The sequence below is a fragment of the Crinia signifera genome, chromosome 3 (genome assembly GCF_055691185.1).
Source record: "Crinia signifera chromosome 3, ASM5569118v1, whole genome shotgun sequence".
Classification (NCBI taxonomy): Eukaryota; Metazoa; Chordata; class Amphibia; order Anura; family Myobatrachidae; genus Crinia; species Crinia signifera.
This window is the reverse complement of record NC_139219.1, coordinates 323,863,645-323,888,250: the sequence shown is the minus strand read 5'-3', so window position 1 is coordinate 323,888,250 and position 24,606 is coordinate 323,863,645. Positions and strand designations below refer to the sequence as shown.

General features: G+C 46.1%; 1 protein-coding gene across 10 annotated transcripts in view; it reads left to right on the top strand.

Annotated features, from left to right (window-relative positions):
• Positions 1 to 24,156, top strand: part of HMBOX1 (homeobox containing 1) — an 83,953-nt gene extending 59,797 nt beyond the window's left edge. For 2 of the 10 annotated variants that reach the window (XM_083178796.1, XM_083178793.1), the window contains 8 exons: positions 1,943 to 2,028; positions 2,433 to 2,543; positions 9,097 to 9,250; positions 10,740 to 10,822; positions 12,291 to 12,386; positions 15,362 to 15,456; positions 17,361 to 17,414; positions 18,642 to 24,156. In XM_083178796.1, the coding sequence (XP_083034922.1) occupies positions 1,943 to 2,028; positions 2,433 to 2,543; positions 9,097 to 9,250; positions 10,740 to 10,822; positions 12,291 to 12,386; positions 15,362 to 15,456; positions 17,361 to 17,414; positions 18,642 to 18,779 (817 nt within the window). In that variant the 3' untranslated portion in view covers positions 18,780 to 24,156. Of the gene's footprint in view, positions 1 to 1,942; positions 2,029 to 2,432; positions 2,544 to 9,096; positions 9,251 to 10,739; positions 10,823 to 12,290; positions 12,387 to 15,361; positions 15,458 to 17,360; positions 17,415 to 18,636 lie in introns of all 10 variants that reach the window. The other 8 variants (XM_083178795.1, XM_083178794.1, XM_083178799.1 and 5 more) reach the window with 8 other exon arrangements.
• The last annotated feature ends 450 nt before the right edge of the window (positions 24,157 to 24,606 follow it).

Genomic DNA, 24,606 nt, shown 5'->3' with positions numbered 1-24,606 from the left:
CTTATTCAACTTGCCTAGAATTACCCTCATCCATCCTGGTGTTATGACACTTCTGATCAGATATGACACTCATTAGAGGCAATGCCAAGCAGCCAGCTACTTTATGACATCTTACTCCGCTAGTCTGGCCCCTGGCTGTGTGCGCGCCGTCTCCTTTCTGCTTTATTAACCCTTCCCTGCCGCGTGAGTCGTGGCTTCCTATGTTCCAGCTTTCGGGGAAGGTGTAGGTTCTCAAACTCGGTCCTCAGGATCCCGCACAGTCCAGGTTTTCCAGGTCACCTGTGGATTTTGTAATAAGCGACAGTCGGTGATACACAGCGCACTGACCTGGAAATCATGACCTGTGCGGGGTGCTGAGGACCGAGTTTGAGAGGGTGTCCTTTTATAACGCTTGGGATGGGACAGTCCACAAAATATATCCACAGGGAAAGACTTGGCTCCCATATGAAATTATTTGCTGAAGATTTCCCTCGTCTGCGACCTCCCTGACCTCTGAGGTGAGAACATTTTCTTTCTAGAGTAAAACATTTCCGTCGGCGTCTGTCAGCAATGTCATTGCATTATTAGGCGGAGGTTCTCACTTTCATTGTCCTGGGATAGTGCACAAAGCTGGTGTCCAGTGACTACCACAGAGGGGAGCAGAGAGATGCCGTATCCTGGGACACGGTCCGTAACCATCTCTTCCCGCTGATACATTATACAGAGATGAAGGGCACAGACTGGCAGCAGGATTTGGTGATCGTGGCCAGAGATCATAGACAGGCCGGACCATGTCCCCAGAGGGCATTATACCATCTGTGATTAGTGAGAGTGCAAAATAAGGATATTTAGCATAACAGATGAATAGTTTTATCAAAGTGACATTATTCAGTGATTTGCCATAAGGCGTCTGTGTTGTCTGGGTGCATGAACGTAGAAGTAGAGATATCATCAGGTAGGTGCTTCCTGGGCCGCTTAGTCTGGAACAAATGAATGTCCAGTTGTGTCTGTATGGAACAGATGTTATAGGCTTCACAGTTCCAAGTCGTGGGTGTGGCTGCCTCATTACCATAAAGGGCGTGTCCCCTAGACGTTTAGCCGCGACAGTTGCACTTTTTAAAACTTAAGGTGGTAAAGTGTCATGTGATAAGATCATGTGACCGGAAGAGAGACCGGAACTGATCAACTTACCCAAACTGCGTATGAATAGACATCTGACACACATGTGGAATTGTCCCAACAAGGCCACCGCAGGAGGGATATTCTCTATGGTCAAATGGTAAAGACCGCTATTACCTTTTACAGCCACTTATTCAGACGCTCTCCCCAGGAATCTTAGACCGGCCATAGAAATTAAATGCTTAGTTATCTGTTAACCCTTTGCGTGCCAGCATTGCTTTGAGAGATCCTAAAAATGCCAGTGTCGACTGTTCTTTTGTTAGATTCAATATTTAACTTGTAGTTATTTATACTAACAGCCGCTGTGAACGGCGCCGGCATTTTTAGAGGGTATTTTGTGGATCTCTCACAGGGTCAAGTCTACGTTGGTTTAATACTATGTTTCTGTGGTCCCTTTTTTTGTTATTGCTTAAAATGTATTACCTTCCCCAAAGTTGCCAGTTTTTTTTTGTTTGTTTTTTTCAATCTGAATGTAACAATAGATCACTGAAGTACTAGTGACACCAGCGGATAACCAGGGCACTGCTGCATAAGAGGACAGTAATATTGTGTAAGACAAGCAAGCAGGTCCCTCCTCCCTCCATGTCTGTCGGTTCTTACCCTGTTTGTTCTGTCACCATCTACAATTGTAAAGCACAAAATAATTTTTGTATTACAGAGTACTTTCGGGGACAGAGCCCCATCCTCAGGGTACAGTCTAGTAACCCAAGTAGCAAATGTGAATAAATATATATATATAGCGGTATTATATGTAATAACATTTATTGTGTGTCTATCATAACAGGAGGGATAGCGGTGTCATTAAAGAAGAAATCAAAGCTTTCCTGGCCAATCGTAGGATATCACAAGCAGTGGTAGCACAAGTAACAGGTGAGACATAACTGCACCATGTTGGGGGGGGGGGGCAGACAGGAGAACCTGGCATTAATGGTGTACATGAGAACCTGACCTGGGAGTGCCTGGCATTGGCTGGGTGCTGGTGAGCCTGGCAGTGGTGGGGTCAGGAGAGTGTGGCAGGGTGCTGGTGAGCCTGACCCGGGAGCACCTAACAGTGGTGTGTGGGGGGGCCAGGAGAGCCTAGCAGTGGCAGGGTGCTAGGGAGCCTGACCCGGGAGCGCCTGCCAGTGGTGGGTGCTGGGGAGCCTGGCAGTGGTGGGTGCTGGGGAGCCTGGCAGTGGTGGGTGCTGGGGAGCCTGGCAGTGGTGCGGGCAGGAGAGCCTGGCAGATATTACTGCTGACGCTGTTTCTTGTGATCACATCTGTCTATCCTGCAGGTATCAGTCAGAGCCGGATCTCTCACTGGCTTCTCCAGCAAGGATCCGACTTAAGCGAGCAGAAGAAAAGAGCGTTTTACCGGTGGTACCAGCTGGAGAAGACAAGTCCAGGTAACCTACTGACCGTTCCGTTACTGTATGGGACCACTCCCCATCAGGCAGTGTGTGACCGCCAATTTCCTCTCTACCATCACACCCAGTCACAAGGCATCCTGTGCCTATAGTATGGGCGGCCAGTGCTCATATCTGATCACAGTACAGATTAATTGAGGTTTAAAAACTTAATTGAGGTTTAAAAATAAAGCAGCCAGTATTTACCCTGCACAGAAACAAAATAACTCACACAAATGTAACTCTCTTCACATGTTACATCTGCCCCACCTGCAGTGTATATGGTTTTGCCCATTTTCCAAACAAATTTGTACTGAGATCAGATCTGAATAAGGGCCATAATGTTGCTAGTGGTATATAGCTTCTCGCTCTGTCTTTTGTTTTGTCCTTGTTTGGACCTCTTCTCTGCCTGTAGCCTGCCGTTACTATTTCTGCGCCACCTGGAAAATGATCAAAAATCAACAAGAAAACTGGTGCACAATGAGCCGCTGCTGTCACCATAGCAACCAGTAACAGTCTTGCTGTAGCTTGTTTGATTCATGTCCAAAAAAAAACCTATATTTGTAACCATATTTTGCAGTGCCTTCCTCTATTTATACCCTACTTTTATTTGGCCCTCTCTGCACACCATACCCACCCTGTACAAATGCATATTAATGGGTAAAATAACGAATGCTGGATACTTCCCGGTGAGAATGGGGGCACAGACTCCTAGCTGGGCTTCTCATATCAATACAGAGAGTGCAGCAAATCTGCGTCCTGTGCAGGAGTTATGCCACGATGATAAATCTAGCAACGTGTACAACACCGGCAATTCAATTCATCTGAATGAGAAGAATGAACGATTTCACAGATTGTATAAAGCCTCATGCTGGGTACACGTTCGGCAATTCACCATTAGGCTACGAAGGTCACATTGCTGCGTGTCTCTTTAAGCCTGCCGCCCGCAGAGATGTCAACCCCCAGCGGTGTCTTAGTTTTGTGTGTGTCCCGTGGGAGGACAGGGCGGGCAGCTGACATCCGCCCCCGGCACCCTCGTCATGAGGGAATTTGCATGAAACGATGGGCGTTCCAATGGGCGACTCCCCTGGCCCACCGCCTTACGCCTCCTGCCCGCACTGTTATGTGCGAGCACCTGGCGAACACTCTGTTTGCCATGGCCGCTCGCAGGCTGCACATGAAAAATATTACGCTCCCATGCGAATTACCATGGGAGCGCATGAATTAGAATCACCCTTACTGACCGATATCAGTCAGTGACATCACCCCTCTCCGAACATGCAATCGTTGTCTAGATAGGGGAGATTGAGCTGCATGTAAATATGAGGGGGGGAACGTGAGCGATGAACGTACACACTGGACTATTTGCACTATATATCGTATTCTCTGCCGATCTGTACAGCGCTGCAGAATATGTGTGTGCTATGTAAATAAAAAAAGGATGTGTCCCTAAGGGCACCTAGGAGCGCGGGGAGTACTGTGTCAGGTGATAAGTACCTCGAAATAATAATAAGGCAAGGCTGCCGCTTCTTTATAAAAGAGGATGTGTGACCTCTTAAGAATAGGACAAATAAACAAGGAGTGACTTAATCCCAGAAACCGGGACGCTGTCACTTTAAGAAGCGCAGAACTGCCTTATTTACCAGTATAAGTATACACAATCATTGTATTAATAAATTTGTATTTATTTAAAAAAGTTTACAAGTTATTATGAAGTGCACTTCAACAATTTCAATTAATAATACATAAAATCCACAGACATAACAAACAACAAATAACACAAATGGCTGGCTGGATGTTTAAGAGGCAATTTAGCAGGCTTTATGGCATGAGATATTCATTTTGTTTTAGAATTTGTAATCCATGGTATAATTACCAGTCCAGGTCACAGTCAGTGTTCTCCAGCAGTGAATATGTGCATGGGGATGCCTCTTGGAACAGATGAAATTCTGTAGATGGCACGTCACGGGTCCTCCCTTACCAGTATATTGACTGGATAACAGCTGTCCACTGTGGATGTGACTCGGCTCGGCTGGAAATGACAAAGGTGTGTGAAGCAGTGTGGAGCTCAAAAACGCGTTTCTCCGCCTTGCGTATCTGTCGGCGGCTTCCTCAGTTTCCTGAGGAAGCCGCCGACAGATACGCAAGGCGGAGAAACGCGTTTTTGAGCTCCACACTGCTTCACACACCTTTGTCATTTCCAGCCGAGCCGAGTCACATCCACAGTGGACAGCTGTTATCCAGTCAATATACTGGTAAGGGAGGACCCGTGACGTGCCATCTACAGAATTTCATCTGTTCCAAGAGGCATCCCCATGCACATATTCACTGCTGGAGAACACTGACTGTGACCTGGACTGGTAATTATACCATGGATTACAAATTCTAAAACAAAATGAATATCTCATGCCATAAAGCCTGCTAAATTGCCTCTTAAACATCCAGCCAGCCATTTGTGTTATTTGTTGTTTGTTATGTCTGTGGATTTTATGTATTATTAATTGAAATTGTTGAAGTGCACTTCATAATAACTTGTAAACTTTTTTAAATAAATACAAATTTATTAATACAATGATTGTGTATACTTATACTGGTAAATAAGGCAGTTCTGCGCTTCTTAAAGTGACAGCGTCCCGGTTTCTGGGATTAAGTCACTCCTTGTTTATTTGTGCTATGTAAATAACTGGTACTACATTATATCTATAATGCACATGTAATTGGATGCTGCGGACCCCTTGTGGCGCCATAACAGTAATTACATTCAACAATATACAAAACAACATTAACAGTGATGTCAGTGGGTCTGCACGGCCGGACGAAGTAACACTACCATCTAGTGGCTGCCAGCACACAACACTTGAATTCGCCCCATAGAGGTGAGGAGCAGTGTAGCCTTTTATCATATAGGATCTATATTTCTCCACTAGATTTCTGCCTATATTGCGCAGGAAGGAAACTACTTTGGTACTTGTTTCCTAGCACGGCGCCAAGATTTTCTACGTATGCTAACGTAGTGAAATCGAATCGCATGGTACGTTTTTACCGTGCGATGCGATTTCACGCCCTCCTATCAGTCAAAACTCCACAGGCGCCAAGACGACATAACCACATCTACAGGAACCATTTCACCATCCACGCCACCCCCACTATCCACGCCACCCCGAAGCGTGGCGAGCACAGTGGAACGCGTCCTCCGACCTTTTCATACCCCCACTATCCACGTCGGCGTGGAGTTTATTTTAGATAGTGTGGCGAGCCACCGAAGCGTGGTGAGTGGACGCGGACTACTTTACATGTATTCCGCTTCGGGCTCGGTGTGGTGAACGCAACGTTCACCACACTATCTAAAATCAATTCCGCGCCGACGTGGATAGTGGGGTATGAAAAGGTCGGAGGACGCGTTCCGCCAACGCTCGCTGCGCTCGCCATGCTTCCTATGCGATATTTCATTGTATAAGCACTCCTGTGCAGTTAACATGGACATCGCATCGCACAGCACTATAGATGGTACGCGATGCAATGCGATTTTCCTACGCAGAATAGCCCACTAAGCTATTTGCGTAGTGGGCGCCCTGCTAGGAAACAAGTACCACTACTTTCTATCCCAACTCTTTTATTAAATGTTTGGGGATGGTTAAGTGACGTTTAGGGGAGTAAGTGCAGAACTCTGGGACGTGTAGTTCTCAGTGGTTATCGGCCATTTAGGATTTGTCGCAATCCTCCAGGATCCGTGGCTGTGAGAGAGACGCATTCACCTGAATATGTAAATGTAAGTTAATAACTTCCCTTCTCGGAAGCTCCGGAGCACATCTCTGACTTCATCCTATACTTCTGGGGTTACCAAATCACATTTCAGCCAATTAGGCATCTGAGGCTCTGCAGCGCGCGTAATCACATTGCGGGAAGCCGTCTACACAGGCACCGAGACATCTGGATTCACCTGATCACTGGGGATCTGCAGAGTCACCGCCGCGTTCTGCAGCCGGGGCTATGTATTGGCTACTAACATGATTTTCAGGAGAAATAGTAGTTCTGCTACTGAGAAGAAATAAATAAAATCAAGTTAATATCTTGGTAAAGGCATATCCTGAATAATACAAATGGTTTATATTTACACATGTGTTCTACTCACTGGGAAAGGGGACATGGTTATAACTATAGAGATTTTACAGTTCCCTTCAAGAATAACTGGACATAATCTACATTACACTAGCAATCGCTCCCACTATACTCTGTGCTGCTGGGGACCCTGCTCCTCCCACTACATGGCTCTTAGTCTGTGGCTTCCTGCTGCCCCCATTCCTCTCCTCACATCATGTCACTGCCCCTGTCACATGCAGCCCTGTCCTCACTGACACATCCCTCATCTCCTGATAAACACTGTGCTGCTGGGGACCCTGCTCCTCCCACTATATAACTCTCAGTCTGTGGCTTCCTGCTGCCTCCATTCCTCTCCTCACATCATGTCACTGCCCCTGTCACATGCAACCCTATTCTCACTGACACATCACTCATCTACTGATATACTCTGTGCTGCTGGGGGACCCTGCTCCTCCCACTATATAACTCTCAGTCTGTGGCTTCCTGCTGCCTCCATTCCCCTCACATCATGTCACTGCCCCTGTCATATGCAGCCCTGTCCTCACTGACACATCCTTCATCTCCTGATATACTCTGTGCTGCTGGGGACCCTGCTCCTCCCACTATATGGCTCTTAGTCTGTGGCTTCCTGCTGCCCCCATTCCCTTCCTCACATCATGTCACTGCCCCTGTCACATGCAGCCCTGTCCTCGCTAACACATCACTCATCTCCTGATATACTCTGTTCTGCTGGGGACCCTGCTCCTCCCACTATATAACTCTCAGTCTGTGCCTTCCTGCTGCCTCCATTCCCCTCCTCACATCATGTCACTGCCCCTGTCACATGCAGCCTTGTCCTCACTGACACATCACACATCTCCTGATATACTCTGTGCTGCTGGGGACCCTGCTCCTCCCACTATATAACTCTCAGTCTGTGGCTTCCTGCTGCCTCCATTCCCCTCACATCATGTCACTGCCCCTGTCACATGCATGCAGCCCTGTCCTCTCTGTCACTCCTCTCCTGATATACTCTGTGCTGCTGGGGGCCCTGCTCCTCCCACTATATAACTCTCAGTCTGTGGCTTCCTGCTGCCCCCATTCCCCTCCTCACATCATGTCACTGCCCCTGTCACATGCAGCCCTGTCCTCACTGACACATCACTCATCTCCTGATATACTCTGTGCTGCTGGGGACCCTGCTCCTCCCACTATATAACTCTCAGTCTGTGGCTACCTGCTGCCTCCATTCCCCTCCTCACATCATGTCACTGCCCCTGTCACATGCAGCCCTGTCCTCACTGACACATCCCTCATCTCCTGATATACTCTGTGCTGCTGGGGACCCTGCTCCTCCCACTATATAACTCTCAGTCTGTGACTTCCTGCTGCCTCCATTCCCCTCCTCACATCATGTCACTGCCCGTCACATGCAGCCCTGTCCTCACTGACACATCACTCAGCTCCTGATATACTCTGTGCTGCTGGGGACCCTGCTCCTCCCACTATATAACTCTCAGCCTGTGGCTTCCTGCTGCCTCCATTCCCCTCCTCACATCATGTCACTGCCCCTGTCACATGCAGCCCTGTCCTCACTGACACATCACTCATCTCCTGATATAATCTGTGCTGCTGGGGACCTGCTACCCCCACTATATAACTCTCAGTCTGTGGCTTCCTGCTGCCCCCATTCCCCTCCTCACATCATGTCACTGCCCGTGTCACATGCAGCTCTGTCCTCACTGACACATCCCTCATCTCCTGATATACTCTGTGCTGCTGGGGACCCTGCTCCTACCACTATATAACTCTCAGTCTGTGGCTTCCTGCTGCCCCCATTCCCCTCCTCACATCATGTCACTGCCCCTGTCACATGCAGCCCTGTCCTTACTGACACATCACTCATCTCCTGATATACTCTGTGCTGCTGGGGACCCTGCTCCTCCCACTATATAACTCTCAGTCTGTGGCTTCCTGCTGCCTCCATTCCCCTCCTCACATCATGTCACTGCCCCTGTCACATGCAGCCCTGTCCTCACTGACACATCACTCATCTCCTGATATACTCTGTGCTGCTGGGGACCCTGCTCCTTCCACTATATAACTCTCAGTCTGTGGCTTCCTGCTGCCCCCATTCCCCTCCTCACATCATGTCACTGCCCCTGTCACATGCAGCCCTGTCCTTACTGACACATCACTCATCTCCTGATATACTCTGTGCTGCTGGGGACCCTGCTCCTCCCACTATATAACTCTCAGTCTGTGGCTTCCTGCTGCCTCCATTCCCCTCCTCACATCATGTCACTGCCCCTGTCACATGCAGCCCTGTCCTCACTGACACATCCCTTATCTCCTGATATACTCTGTGCTGCTGGGGACACTGCTCCTCCCACTATATAACTCTCAGTCTGTGGCCGCTGTGTTGCTCTCTCTGGGTTATACTTTGTTGGCAATATCTGTAACTCTATTTCAGGTGCAACACTAAGTATGAGACCAGCTCCTGTCCCCATGGACGACACAGAATGGCGACAAACCCCGCCTCCTGTCACCGCTACCTCCGGCACATTCCGGTTACGGCGCGGCAGCCGCTTCACCTGGAGAAAGGAGTGCCTGGCTGTCATGGAGAGGTGAGGGGGTTACTGTGTACTTACCTGACCCACCCAGGGGGTCTCCTTCATTTGGCAGGCCATATTTGTACCTGTCTGAACGGTCTTTCTATGCAGCATGAAGGGAGAAGTGCAAGTCTTTAGAAGGAGGTGTTGTTGTCTATAGCAACCAATCAGATTCTACTTGCGCCTTCTGGAAGATCAAATCTTGAATATGGTTTCTATGGACAAAATCTCCTCTTCTAAAAACCCTCACTTTAATAAATATACCTTTAAGACTGGCTGCATTGAAGTACAAGGCTCCCGTCAATGTTTTTTTCATTCCTGATTGGTTTAGTTCTCTGTCATCTCCTATTGATTGTTACTGATCCAAAAGCCTCAGAAGCTGATTTTCGGCATTGCGCCTGCGGTGGATGGGAGCCAAATGTCTGCTGTAATAATATTATACCTTGATCTTAGTTGCTGGATCCAATTTTGCTGTGCATACACTGCAGCTGATACGCAGATAACTCATTCCTGACAGACCCCACGTGCCCTGGCTTTCAGCTGTATTGTATGGGCGGTCTCCTATTGTGTTTCCCAATCTCCCATGATCCTCCGTCTTACTGATGACCTGAAGACGGGGTTATGTCAGATCTGCGCCTGTGGTGGATTTATAGTACACTTTGTTCCCCCTCACTGTATGGTCACTGACAATATAAGTTATGGTTGTAGCGGCAATAAATATACCCATGCCTCGTATAGTAATACCTCACGCCTCTAATCGATGCCTCATACAGTCATTTTCCTGGATGCATGGGAGAGACACAATTCTATTGCCAATGATTGTTTTCAGTACAATTGCAGAGATGGACTTTTGGTGCACTTTTGGGCGTTCTATAATGCTGGTCGCTATTTCCGACAGGGGACAAAATGGCCTCCACCACTTCAATGCTGCCGTTTCCGACAGCACTGAAGGCGGATTTCGACAAAACCGATCCAACGTTTAAACAAGTTGCTGCGGATTGTCAAATTAACGGTCGTTTCTCGTCAATCCACAGCCGCTATTGCCAACTTTTCACCACTCGAAAGGCAGAACATTGAACTCCACCTGTCTAATATCTATCGAGCATAGCGAAAACAGGGCCGGGATCCCGACGGATTGAGTACCGCCCGTCATTTGTGTCGACTGTTTCTCGGTGACTCATTTTGCTGTTGTGTTCCGTCCTCTAATTGTGGCTTCTGATTGGACAGTCTCGTTGCCGTCCAATTAGGCGTCACACTGGTTCTCCTCTCCCCCAAATGATCTCATCCTCTATTCTCCAAAAATGTTGGCTCTGTTTTTATGCAGTTTGGTCATAAGTGAAGGCGCCTGTGTAGGGAAATGCAGCTCCTCCTGCAAATCTGTGCTGAGTTATATGCTGCTGCTGATCTCTTATGGAACAGGGAAATGTTCCTGCAACATGTGATTCCTGTGCTGCGTTAGTAGATGAAATAGCACCGGGTAATTTTGAAAACTTGCATTTTTCAGCTATTTTAATGAGAACCAGTATCCCGACGAGGCCAAGCGAGAGGAGATAGCAAATGCGTGCAACGCGGTTATACAGAAACCAGGTGAGTGTGACGCGGCTGGTGCTGTTACTGCAGGTAAAATCTATGGTGATCCTGATAATCCTGCCCGGTGTATTCCGACTAGGCCGCCCTTACTGAGCTGCATGCTAATTCCAGATCAGCTTAAATCCCGCGTGGCTGGTATCCTGTCACAGCGCAGAGCCCCCAGTGTTCATTCTCAGTCCGTTCGCTTTCACGCAGGGATTCCTGTGCCCAATGTGCAACATTTGTGTAAAAGCACAACCAGATTGTAGTTTGCGGATCCCAGGCACTAATCCTGGCGGTCAGGGCTTCCGCCAGTGACGCAGCGTTCCTGCCACCTGTTTACACCCCTGAAAATGCCATAGAGGGAGATGGCGTTTGTCATCTTTACATATTCAGCAAAGACCTTGAAGTGTTATGTAAAAATCTCAGCTATCTACATAATTTATGTCTGAACAATAATTCATTCCCTATTAAAGCCCTTGGTGGGAAGCCAATCTGCTTAACAAACAGCCCGGTGCCAAGTTGGCTCTGGCATGAGCTGTGTAAGGTGCACGGAGTGACAGCGGGCGCTACTGCGTGTCTCCGAATTCTCAAGGTTAAGAGACTGCGCAGCGGGTTTAAATGTTTCCAGGTGTCGGAGTATTCCGCGCAGCCCAGGCCGGATCATCGGCTAATGTATGCAACCTGCTTTTTCTGAGTTCGTCTGCTGCGCCGGTTCATTGTAGAAAGCCATAGCAACGCGCTACGGTACGAATAATAGCTAAGTGCATGCATTCATGCTTCTGTGTCTTCAGCCTATTACGATGTATGTAAACGCTCCGCTTCCAAGAAGGCCCTAACTGTTCCCTAACGAGCGGTTTTGCATATTAATGGTGATGCCAATGTCGTATTCCCTATACCACTGCCTCCTATCCCCACCTTCCAAGACTTCTCCTGTGATGCACTTGTCTCCTGGCATGCTCTCTCCTTATCAGACAGTTCTCCGGTCAGGCAACCGGACTCTTCGAAAAGAAGTTCTGTCATGATCGGGTTGCATACGGGAGGAGCCTAGAATTAAAGTTGCCATATTTGACATGCCAAACACCATCTTAGCCGGCAATCCCCATGGCTCAATGTTCCACAGCCTGGTTCCTTAATGATCTTATAGTGTGTACACACAGTACTTTTTGCCTTCCGATGTTGACGATATTGTCAACATCGAATCGGATGCAGATCGCAAGGGTTTTACCCTTGCGATCCCGATCCGATGCGCGTTCACGCATCGCAAGGCAGATCTGCACTATATAGTCAGACTTTATGCAAACCGGATGTGCCTTGCGATCTGAATCCGATCTGATTGGATCGTATCTTAAGGCACATCTGACTGTGTGTACACACCATCACAGAGATGCCTCCAATTTTAGTCCTAGATCTGAATGGTGGCCAATGGCTGTAGTTACCTATACTGGTTTTATTACCCTCTGTGGTAAATGAATGTTTTTTCCAGGAAAGAAACTCTCTGACCTGGAACGTGTCACCTCCTTGAAGGTCTACAATTGGTTCGCCAACAGAAGAAAGGAAATCAAGAGAAGAGCCAATATCGGTAATGTTCTAGGTCACAGCTGTGACAACAATTACTTGTGTGGGGTTCTAGTGTCAGGGAAGAGCTCCCATTAATGTGTGATAATAGAGAGCTTGGCTTCTCTCCAGTGACGTTACTGAGACGTAATCCTATATTACCGCAATGTCCTCCACACTCACCGGGGAAACGTCCACAGCCGACAGTATAAGAAATGATTTGAGAGCTCTTCTGATTGCTGTGCGGTGCTAATGAGTGCTAACCTTATCTGCAGCCCGGGTATGTAACATTGCAGGGAGGTAGTACACTGTACAGCCCGGGTATGTAACATTGCTGGGAGGTAGCGCTCTGTACAGCCCGGGTATGTAACATTGCAGGGAGGTAGTACACTGTACAGCCCAGGTATGTAACATTGCAGGGAGGTAGTACACTGTACAGCCCGGGTATGTAACATTGCTGGGAGGTAGCGCTCTGTACAGCCCGGGTATGTAACATTGCAGGGAGGTAGTACACTGTACAGCCCGGGTATGTAACATTGCTGGGAGGTAGGGCTCTGTACAGCCCGGGTATGTAACATTGCAGGGAGGTAGTACACTGTACAGCCCAGGTATGTAACATTGCTGGGAGGTAGCGCTCTGTACAGCCCGGGTATGTAACATTGCTGGGAGGTAGTGCTCTGTATAGCCGGGGTATGTAACATTGCTGGGAGGTAGTGCTCTGTATAGCCGGGTATGTAACATTGCTGGGAGGTAGCGCTCTGTATAGCTGGGGTATGTAACATTGCTGGGAGGTAGCGCTCTGTACAGCCCGGTTATATAACATTGCAGGGAGGTAGTGCTCTGTACAGCCCGGGTATGTAACACTACAGGGAGGTAGTGCTCTGTACAACCCAGGTATGTAACATTGCAGGGAGGTAGCGCTCTGTACAGCCCGGGTATGTAACATTGCAGGGAGGTAGTGCTCTGTACAGCCCGGGTATGTAACACTACAGGAAGGTAGTGCTCTGTACAACCCAGGTATGTAACATTGCAGGGAGGTAGCGCTCTGTACAGCCCGGGTATGTAACATTGAAGGGAGGTAGTACACTGTACAGCCCGGGTATGTAACATTGCAGGGAGGTAGCGCTCTGTACAGTCCGGGTATGTAACATTGCAGGGAGGTAGTACACTGTACAGCCGGGGTATGTAACATTGCAGGGAGGTAGTACACTGTACAGCCGGGGTATGTAACATTGCAGGGAGGTAGTGCTCTGTACAGCCAAGGTATGTAACATTGCAGGGAGGTAGTGCTCTGTACAGCCCGGGTATGTAACATTGCAGGGAGGTAGCGCTCTGTACAGCCCGGGTATGTAACATTGCAGGGAGGTAGTACACTGTACAGCCCGGGTATGTAACATTGCAGGGAGGTAGTACACTGTACAGCCCGGGTATGTAACATTGCAGGGAGGTAACGCTCTGTATAGCCGGGATATGTAACATTGCAGGGAGGTAGTGCTGTGTACAGCCGGGTATGTAACATTGCTGGGAGGTAGTACACTGTACAGCCCGGGTATGTAACATTGCAGGGAGGTAGCGCTCTGTACAGCCCGGGTATGTAACATTGCATGGAGGTAGTACACTGTACAGCCCGGGTATGTAACATTGCAGGGAGGTAGTACACTGTACAGCCCGGGTATGTAACATTGCTGGGAGGTAGCGCTCTGTATAGCCCGGGTATGTAACATTGCAGGGAGGTAGCGATCTATACAGCCCGTGTATGTAACATTGCTGGGAGGTAGCGCTCTGTACAGCCCGGGTATGTAACATTGCAGGGAGGTAGTACACTGTACAGCCCGGGTATGTAACATTGCAGGGAGGTAGCGCTCTGTACAGCCCGGGTATGTAACATTGCAGGGAGGTAGTGCTCTGTACAGCCCGGGTATGTAACATTGCAGGGAGGTAGTACACTGTACAGCCCGGGTATGTAACATTGCAGGGAGGTAGTGCTCTGTACAGCCCGGGTATATAACATTGCAGGGAGGTAGTACACTGTACAGCCTGGGTATATAACATTGCAGGGAGGTAGTGCTCTGTACAGCCCGGGTATGTAACATTGCAGGGAGGTAGTACACTGTACAGCTCAGGTATGTAACATTGCAGGGAGGTAGTGCACTGTACAGCCCGGGTATGTAACATTGCAGGGAGGTAGTGCTCTGTACAGCCCGGGTATGTAACATTGCAGGGAGGTAGTACTCTGTACAGCCCAGGTATGTAACATTGCAGGGAGGTAGTACTCTGTGCAGCCCAGGTATGTAACATTGCAGGGAGGTAGTGCACTGTACAGCCAGGGTATGTAACATTGCAGGGAGGTAGTGCTCTGGATGGTGTTGTATTCTTATTTGTATACCGCTTATCAGTTATTCCATCTCTGGCATTTCCATGTATAATTAGGCCATACATGCCTTTGAATACTCAGTGATACAATTACTCTGTGATTAGCATCATATCTTGGTCTGTGCGGGGTTCTAGTGTTACACGGTTCATCACATTGCTGGGGTTAAATGCTGATCTTATGTCCAGCAACACTATGGACCTTCCCTGACTAGATCCTTTATCTCTATAAGTCAGGTCTGTTCTCACTGTGAGTGTTCTTAAAGGGAGCAGACTAATAACCTACATTTGTGGATAGCAGACGTAGCTACATAAAACCATGTGGTGCCATTTTATTATTATTAAATAAATATTCTATAGTTTAAGCCAGTGGTTTGGTTCCCCCCACATTTGGCACGGTCAGCCATCGGCTAACTCGTGATATATTATGTATGTGTTCGGTTTGTATGTAAGTAACCATCGGTGCTCTTATAGAGGTTAGTGTGTGTTGCGCTCGTGTGGTATGGTTGCTAGGAGCAACCTCCCTCTGCGGGCATCATGGCCGCCAGTGGCTTCTCCCTCTGCCAGAGCTGCAGGGTGACTTGTGTTACCATTGCCGATAATTTAGGGCCATATTTGCTTTTTTCGAAGAAGCAGCAATCCTGGAGAGTCACGGTATCGATGTACAAAGTCCAGGCGGCCATTCCAACAGCGACGACGTGGATGGCAACGATTACTCCGAACAGGTGAGCCTCTCCGCTTCTGTGTTATAATCCATCTTGGCCATGACTTGGCGCAGTGGGAGGGTCCTGCGTATTTGTATGGTTTCCCCTCATTATAAAGAGTGAATTCGTTTTTTTTTCCCCCTTATTTTTGCAAACTGCGGCCAACTAAATGCAGGGCAAAGATATCTCCCGTTAGCGAGGAAATGTATTATGGAGGCTTAACCTACTTAATCATAATATGCAAATCAGCATTTGCATTCAGATGAGCGTTCAGCAGAATTTTCGGTGACAGCATTTCACATAATCCGTACATGCCGACCCAGAGCCCCCGAGTTTAGATGTTGGAGAGGAGGATCGCAAGTCATTTCCTGCAGTATCCTCGTTCCCTTTATCCCGATCTGTGGCCTTTGCAGGGTGATAGCCGAGGCAGTAAGGAAGCCTCCACGGTGTGTTATACAATAGTATCAGGTTACTGAAGTCTCCTGGATTGTGGGAATAGGACAGTTCCCATAGGACCCGGGTGACGGTGACCCCTTATTACCGCTTTGGGCAGTTTTCTTAAGTTAGAGACATTTTTAAAATACGTCTCGGTGCTGTCAGTTTACCTCCTCCAGGAACTAACGGTAAAGGACACAACTCAATCGTTCAATGATTATCCACATGTTATCGGCAATGTCTGCAAGTATCTGTGCTGTTAGTGGTCTGCTCACTTAGTTACATGTAGTTGATCCAAGGTTAAATTGCACCTCAAAAGGTGGCAGTGTGGGGCCGTTAATTAAATATCTCTGTTATTTCTTTAATGGTTCATACACACCGTGTGACTTTTGCCTATTTTCGGAGTGATCTGTCTAGATAGCTTAGAAATTAAGCACAAATTGCTCAGTGCGTATTGCTCACCCCATAGCGATGTCCCGTCACGCCGGCTCAGATATTGTGCGCACGCAGGCAAATGCTAGATAAATCGCCTAGCAAGTTCAAATCGTATCGTAAGTATTGGCCTTGCGATGCTGAAACGCGCTTCTTCGTAGTTAATAATAACAAGACAAAATATTATGTGCAACTGTGTAAACCAGGCCACTATGTAAATGTATTACTATCGTAGCACAGTCGAAATCGGGAGTAGTTCAAATGGCATGTGGCTCAAATCGCACCTTGCACACGTCTCACCGTGGCTAGGCCCCGTGAGTTAGCACACATCGCTTGGCAAGATTCGCTATGCGTGTATGGGTGATCTAGACATTGGGAAGGTCAATAGAAATCTATTCACGTAGATCGTAAAAAGGTTAGCGCACACCTCAACGTGTGTATGCCCCTTAAGTCGTGTACACATGGCGCAATGTGCTGGGCAATTTTGACAAGACAGTCAAAATTTCCTAGCAAGTTAGCCAGGATCGTACAGTGTGTACATGACTCTTCCCTTGCAGGTGATGGTGATTTTAGACTGCATTCTCACAAGGTCTGAGCCGGTGATAGTGACGCGCCGGTCCGCGCTTCGCCATCGCTATGGGGCATACACGCTGAGCGATTTGTGTCTTATTCTGAGCGATCTAGGCAGATCACTCAGAAAATAGGCTAACATTTCAACGTGTGTATGTCCCTTTAAATCACATGTAAAAAATGGCAAATCAAGTGCCAAATCAGATGGGGGGAGTTCAAGGGAAATCGTATGTGACTTGCCCTTCAGTCAAGTCGCAGTAGTGTAACGGGGGGGGGGGGGGGGGCTCTCTTCTCGCTTGCCCCCACTGAGACTGGTCAGGTTCATTTTCCAGTTCCCATAGTAGGCCCACAGTCAGATCAAGTTATCTCACAAAATATAAACAGATGCATCTTCTATTGCATGGGAGATAACCAATGTCCTTGTCCCTATTATAAACCTGCCACCGATCCAGCTTTGCTTATACACAATCTGATTTACCCTTTCTTAGAAACCTCACCAGCACAGGAATCCCCCCTGGAGTGCATTTAAAAAAAAATGCTTGGTGAGTCCACATCAAACCACCTGCTAACCATGACTATTACCATATAACCTATGTCACCGAATTCCTTCTACAATAAAATACATTCCTGTAAATGCATCATCTACACGTTTCCACAGCCACACGCAGTGCTTTAAATAGAACACATTAGATATAAATTTACAGTATATGGTGCTTAGCACTGACAGTTCATATGAAAATGGATTAACCCCCTTTCGTGCCATGGCCGCCATCTTGGCCACACGGTTGTGCGCCCTGGCCACACAATTGCTCTATCCTTCTGGCTGCCTTTTTGTTTCTTTACACGACAGTTGTGTGTTTATTTGATGCATGGTGGTGACTGTGCTTTGCTTTGGGCACTGAACACAATAAGATCCACAGATAATATATTTAAGTTGGCTTCAAGGGCTAGTGAAATAACCGTGCCAAGATGCCGCAGAGGCTCTTGTGAAACGGAAGAGGTCGGAAAACCGTTCGACATTTCTGTGCAGTTACAAGTCATATTGATAGGAGTGTTTAATGGAGGCCGGGACCTTACATGCAATATTTCGGGAATGCCAACGTTATGCCAAGGCTACATCTATGGGGACACAGTAGACATGGCCAGCCTCTGATGTTGGAAGAATGCATTTGTTATGCTGCCCATACACTTATGCGATATTGCATACAATCCTTCGATTTTGACCGCATCTGTGCAATATATATTGAAGCATTGTATGCGAATCAAATGTGTCACCCAACCCGATACGAGGTTGCATCGTTAGAGATTATGTCCTGCACATAATATCTATCGAAATGCATTGGCGTGCGGCAGGAGCTCTGGCGACTTGCGGAGATGTGCCTGAGCGGGCGGCAGGATCCCTGGCAGTGGCCATGTGTGTACCGGAGCAGGGGCAGGCGGGCTGGCATGTGGTGGGCGGCAGAATTTTATAAAACATTTCAAAACACTGGAATGCCTTCTGATTGGCTGAGAGAGAGCTCTCAGCCAATCAGAGAGCCACCTGTGTTTTGAATTGTTTTATCAAATACTACCGCCTCACCCCAGCCCTCCTTCAGCCTGCCACGCTACACCGGCCCCCTTCCGCCAGCCCTCTTCCAGCACCTGATGGGACATGACATCTGATGGCACAAGTGTATGGGCTACATTAGAGGTAAGCTGCTGATGAAACGGCTTGCGTATTGTGAATTAACTAGTTATTTTGTGATTTGTTTTTACCTCTACATGCTTAGGATGACAGTACCAGCCATAGTGATCACCAGGATCCCATATCCCTAGCAGTGGAAATGGCAGCTGTCAACCACACCATCCTGGCGCTGGCCCGGCAAGGAGTCGGCGAGATCAAGACAGAGGCTCTGGACGATGACTGATAAGCTAACACAGCGGGGACGGGTCAAAGTGAAAAATGTACTTTAGATTTAGACGTAGCACCTTAGCAATCTTTCCTCAGTCCTTAATATGTGTTCCTATTATCAGTATAACTGCAGTCTCTTGTACGTCGAGTTAGCCGGTAGGGTCTCGTCCTGTGAAGATGGCATGGTGCCCATAACCTACGCATCCGCTTTCTCAGTATTAATTCCAGCCATATTCACCCCTGCCCCAGGTCTAGAACGTTTTACTCCATTCTGGCATTCCAGTTTACAAGTGCTTCCAAAAACCCAACGCGTTCCGCCGAACCTTCTTCATGTTCTTCAGAGACTTTCTGGAAAGTAGGAGGTGTTACATGAGTGACGCCGGAAGGATTCCTGGTGTAAGTGATTTACGTGCAGCCTTCGATCGAGAAACAACTATTTTGGTTTTTATCCTAAACTGTGGGTGTTAAGAAACAATTCTGCATATTTGATGCGTTTTGCTTTCCCTTTTTAATGGCAAAATCATTTCTGTATCTTTTTTGTTTTTAAAGACGCTACAACTTGTGCGGACCCTGAGATACGCACCTAAGAGGCACGTATTATACTTTTTACTATGAAACTAGTCGCTGTCCATCTGCTCCAAAGATTTCATTGGTTTGTAATCCTGGATTATGTCAAAATCATTGCCTATATTTATATGAGCAGAGTCGAACAATAACAACATCCGGTTGTCTCCTAAATTGAACGGTTTATGGGGTTCACCTGCAAGATGTATCAGGTTGGTCTTACCATTTAAATCAGCGCTTAAAAATACAGGCTGACGTGCCGTAACCGCACCCTGTCCTGCACCTCACAGACTTCATCGCATTAGGCCCTAAATCTGCCTTTTAAACAAGACAATAGACCAACTACAGTATTAATTGAAACGATTTGTGAGTTGTACCTGTACTGACTTCTGCCAATCATTTGCACTTTTACTCCCTCTTACTGGCATCTGTTGCAATAGTTTTTATTTTTTGTTTGTCTTTTTAATACATTTTTTAAATACCGCGATTATCAAGTGCACGGGAGTTGGTTAGTCCCAAGTTCCTGTCATTTTGTGATCCCGGGTTCCTTTAGTTCTCAGTATCCAGAATTCCAGCGGCTTCTCTCTACGATACCATCAACATACCCTTCTGAGACCCTACTGTTGCGTAGTACCCCTGGATACAGTATGTCCAGATATCCTGGCTGCTTCTGTATAACTGCGCTGCCGACGCTTGGTCTGAATTATTTAAACAAACTGAGTGTTCTCTGAGCTAAGAACTCGCTTTCCCCGCAGGTATGACCACCCTTTTGTGTCCCATGTAAAACGTCTGCGAAACGCGTGGCAGAAATATGTATGATTTGGTGCATGGGAAATGATGGTTTTGCCTACAGCAACCAAAGCTGGTCAGTTTCCCTTGGGTCGCCATAGACTACACCAACTTTTTTCTGTGCACCATAAATCTCTCCTAGTATGTCTTTGTGTGTGTCATTTCTTTGTAAAGGTCTCATGTAAACTTGTAAAACTTTATATATTACAGAGCATTTTAGGGCATAAAACTGTGATTATTTACACTGAAACGGAGTCTTTCTTAAGAATGTGAAATTCTAGGTTAGGAACCTCTGCGAGCGACCCGTTCTTATACTCTGGCCACATTATTATCCACATATTTATAGGCATAAACTCACGTTATTCCATATTGGACGGTTTTTATCCCAGCATGGTTGAAAAAATGGTTTAATTTAAGTCTTCCCCTTTAACGCCCTAATAGGACCAAATAGCAATAGGTTTCCCCCATGTCTGGAAATCCAACGCAGTAACCTGACCGGTGTCTGCTGATGACATTACACAATCTGAATTAAAGCAACGTTCGGGCCCCAAATTGAGCGTTTGGGGGTTTCTTAGAATATTCATGATAACAGTGTGGGTGCCTCGCTAGATACTAGCTTCCCTACATGATTTTCCTCCAATGAGTTCCATAATACTTGCCCTCAACAGTCCAGTCCTTATTGGGCCTCTATCATGCACGGATTCCCGAGGCTGAGTTCTCTCGGCTTGTAACAGATCTGTTATCTGACTTCCTGTGGATTTGTACCGCCCATGAGGAGCGCTCTGAAATGTTTTTAGATCACTTGTGTTGGATAAGCAGCACAATAAAGTTAAAAGGGAAAACTCCATCCAGGCTATGGTTGTTAGGGATTGGAATACAGTATGGCGGTGCACGGAAATCATCTCTCTGCAGTTTCGCCTGCTGGCCACTAAGAGATTAAAAAATAAGTCTTCACGTCTAGTCCTTGCCCTTGGGTCATGTTCTGATCTCTCAGCCAATTTTCTGCTACCGGATACTAACACACTTGCTGCCAATCTGCTTATCTATATTATATTTGTATCTATATATTAAGACATGTGGAGAGTTTTTGTTTTACCGTCATGTTTTGGTACAACCTTACCAAGAGAGGGAGGGTTTGATGTTCTTGCCCAGAGCGCTTATTACAGGTAGGAAGCTGTGGTTAAAGGTAGTGGTAGGATTTGCTCCACAATCATTAGAGGAGTCCCAATTATTGATGTCACCCTATGGTAAAAATAAAGGATTTTCATGCACTTTCCGACCTGTGCAAATCACAAAAGAAAAGTTTAAAAAATGTAATGGAAATCTCTGTCCACGTAAACATATGGCCATTGGTCAGAGAACGTGACCAATGGCTGGAGCGAATTTCCTGGGGTGGGGTGTGAGTAGATGACCGTATCTAGTACTGTGACGCTTTCGATGGCCATGGTGCATACCACTGCCACACAGTCCTCTGGCTGATACATATCTGTGATTCACAATTCTGTGATTGCCGGGAAGTTGTGTAAGCATCTACTGACCCATTACATCCATAAATTCTGCTGTCAACCGATTAAGCTTTTTACTGATGATAGTTTTTGTTTGGTTCATTTAGTTTTATATTATTTTTTATAATTTTTATTAACCACAATTTTTTTTTTTTTTTAAATTGGCACGTTATTTATATATTTTGTTTTAAAAATCCCTCTATATGGGTTAGTTATCTCTAGACCCCAAAAAAGTTGGTTAAATTGTGATGGTTTCCTGTAGTTTGGTCCCCATTCTCTCTAGCTTATTCGATTTTGAATTGTACAATAATATAAAAATTTGAGTAAAAATAAAAGTTAAAATAATTTAAAAAATTATATATAAATTAAAAATGTGCATTGGTGAGTGCAGATCTAAAAAGACCAGCCAATATATAAACTTACAGATTATTGTTGTTAAGTTTTTTCTTTTTTTTTCTGCTGCAGTACAGCCCGTAATTGTATAAATAACCTTTTTCAGAGATGTGTCCTTTTTTTTTTTTATTTTCCTTTTCTTTTTTTTTTTCAAATGCTTTGTTTTTTAATGTAATTCTAATATTTTATGCAGGATTCTGAAATATTTTTTTTATTTGAAATGGAGTATTCTCTATTACGTGAAGCATGTTTCCAGGTTATGTTTCATTATTTAAATACAACTTGGCCATACAAATTTCCCCCTTTCAGAATGTAGGCAGAATACCACCAAATTTATTAACCCTTTGAGTGCCAATATCTGTGATAGATGTGCAAAATATCTGCGAAAAATGCCAGCGTAGCTCACATTTGTTATATAAATTCAAATAAAAAATATATGTGTAAAATGTTATTATTTCCTATATAAGGTAATATTACAGGTCATTATGATGAACAAAATCAATATATTTTGCAATTTATTATTTATTTTTTTAAATCAAGTTGTGTTTGGCTAAATTTTAAATAGATTTTTCTTAACCTAATTCAATCATAAAAAAAAAAAAAGAATCCTACAATTTCTGTGCATTATTTGGAAAAACTATGCTCCAGTTAAGGAGATTTCTAAATGTAATTTTAGACGCATCCCTTCGATTCAACAAAGTTTTACCTGTTTAACCCTTTGAGTGCCGATGTTGAATTGGGAGATGTGCAAAGTATCCGCAAAAAATGCCAGTGTCGCTCAGGGCCCTTTTTCTTTTGGGCGCAATGTTTCACAAAACATCCATTAATTGACTTCAGATCATTTGCCGGCAATAACTAAAGTGATTCGTATTCCTCAACTTTGACCCTGGCATTGCGGGTCAAAGTTGAGGAAACCCTGGCATGGGATGCAGTTTAAATCCCGGCGGTCGGGATCCCGAACACCGAAATACCGACACTTTCTCCCCCCGTGGGTGTCTACGATACCCTCGGAGGGAGAATAAATTAGTGTGCCGAGCGTAGCGAGGCACCGGGCCTGCTGCGCGGCGAGCCCGCAAGGGGGGGCCATCCACGTTCCCCCCTTGTCGGGGTTTCGGCGTTCGGGATTCCGGTGTCGGGATTTTGAACGCCGGGATCCCGACCGACGGCTTTTTCCACTGGGTATTTTGCGCATCTGTCACAGCAACGTTGGGACTTAAAAGTTTAAGGTGGAGTGATTGCAAAGCGACTTCAGAGGGCGGAATCTTAACCAATTTTGAGCTAGATTTATTTCTGAGCATAGAAACTCCAATGTGTTATCTGATGCAGGAACAGTACATCCGGTGTAGGCAGAAAAATATATTTGGTATAGGCTGAGATCATATACATTGATCGACATAGGCAATTCTCTTTCCTACATGTCAAACCTAGTATTATCAAAAGCTCAATACATTGCACCCGTTTGAATATTTTTTGGACGCTTGTCCATCTTGGTCAACTAGGAGCAACTGGTCATTCCAATCACTTGCTAACCAATGTGGTTGTTTCTTATACCACACCCCGTTTCTTCTTTCACCAGTGGGCCCACACATTGTATTAGGGATGAAGGTTGTGGGTATGGGGGACTAGTGAGGGTTCTACCCCTCTAGATTTGCAACCTATAGATCCAGCAGACTAATGCTGAACCATTTCTGCAAGTTTTGTCTAAAAACTTTGGATTCATCAATAATTCTAATGGTGCGTACACACGATTTTATGTTCTGTACTATATCGTACATGATTTCCCAGGAACTTCTCGGTGGTCGAAAGCAGAAGATGTGTGCTGAAAATAACGTTCGATATGCATACAATATCGTATACGATATGACATCACAGCTATTCTACCCTGTACTATTTGTATGCTTTCCAGCAAGAATTGAGTTGCGTGTTCATCGAGCAGGTCCCTCCCATACGGCCTGCGGGAGCGCGCATCGTATGTCGGATAGTTCATATACACGGTATAAAAAATAATGCACTATCTAGCATACTATTCAAAACAACTAGATGGTGCACAATCTACCCCACGCACTCTATCGTACCCTGTGTACGAAACTTATGGATTAGTATTATTCAAAACAGAGAAAAAGACAACACAAAAAGCAGCGCTCACATATAATGATGAGTGAATCAGATGGAAAATTCATATAACAATTTATTAAAAAATAACAATATTAAAAATGTAGCAGCATATAGATTTTTTGACAAGTGTACACTATTGCAATAGGATTGTAGCAAAAAATGGGGGGGGGGATGTAAAATCACAATTGATATAGGTGCCCAGATCTCACGTGTGTCTGGATGACCCCGTCCGGGGTTAGGAGGAATGAAGAACCCGCACTGTCCACGTATGAAATACAGTCCCAATGAATGGTGGAGTCCGTAAACGGCGATTTGTATCCTGCGAGCACACCGAGGGAGTGGCTGATGTTATGAGTGCCTACCTGCAACCTCGTGGCCGCGTGTCCAGGTTGAATGGTGAAAATTAAGCCGTAGACTTCCAGGGATCGTTTCAAAAGAATTGTGGTCAGGTGATTAAGCAGGGGAGACCTCCAAAAG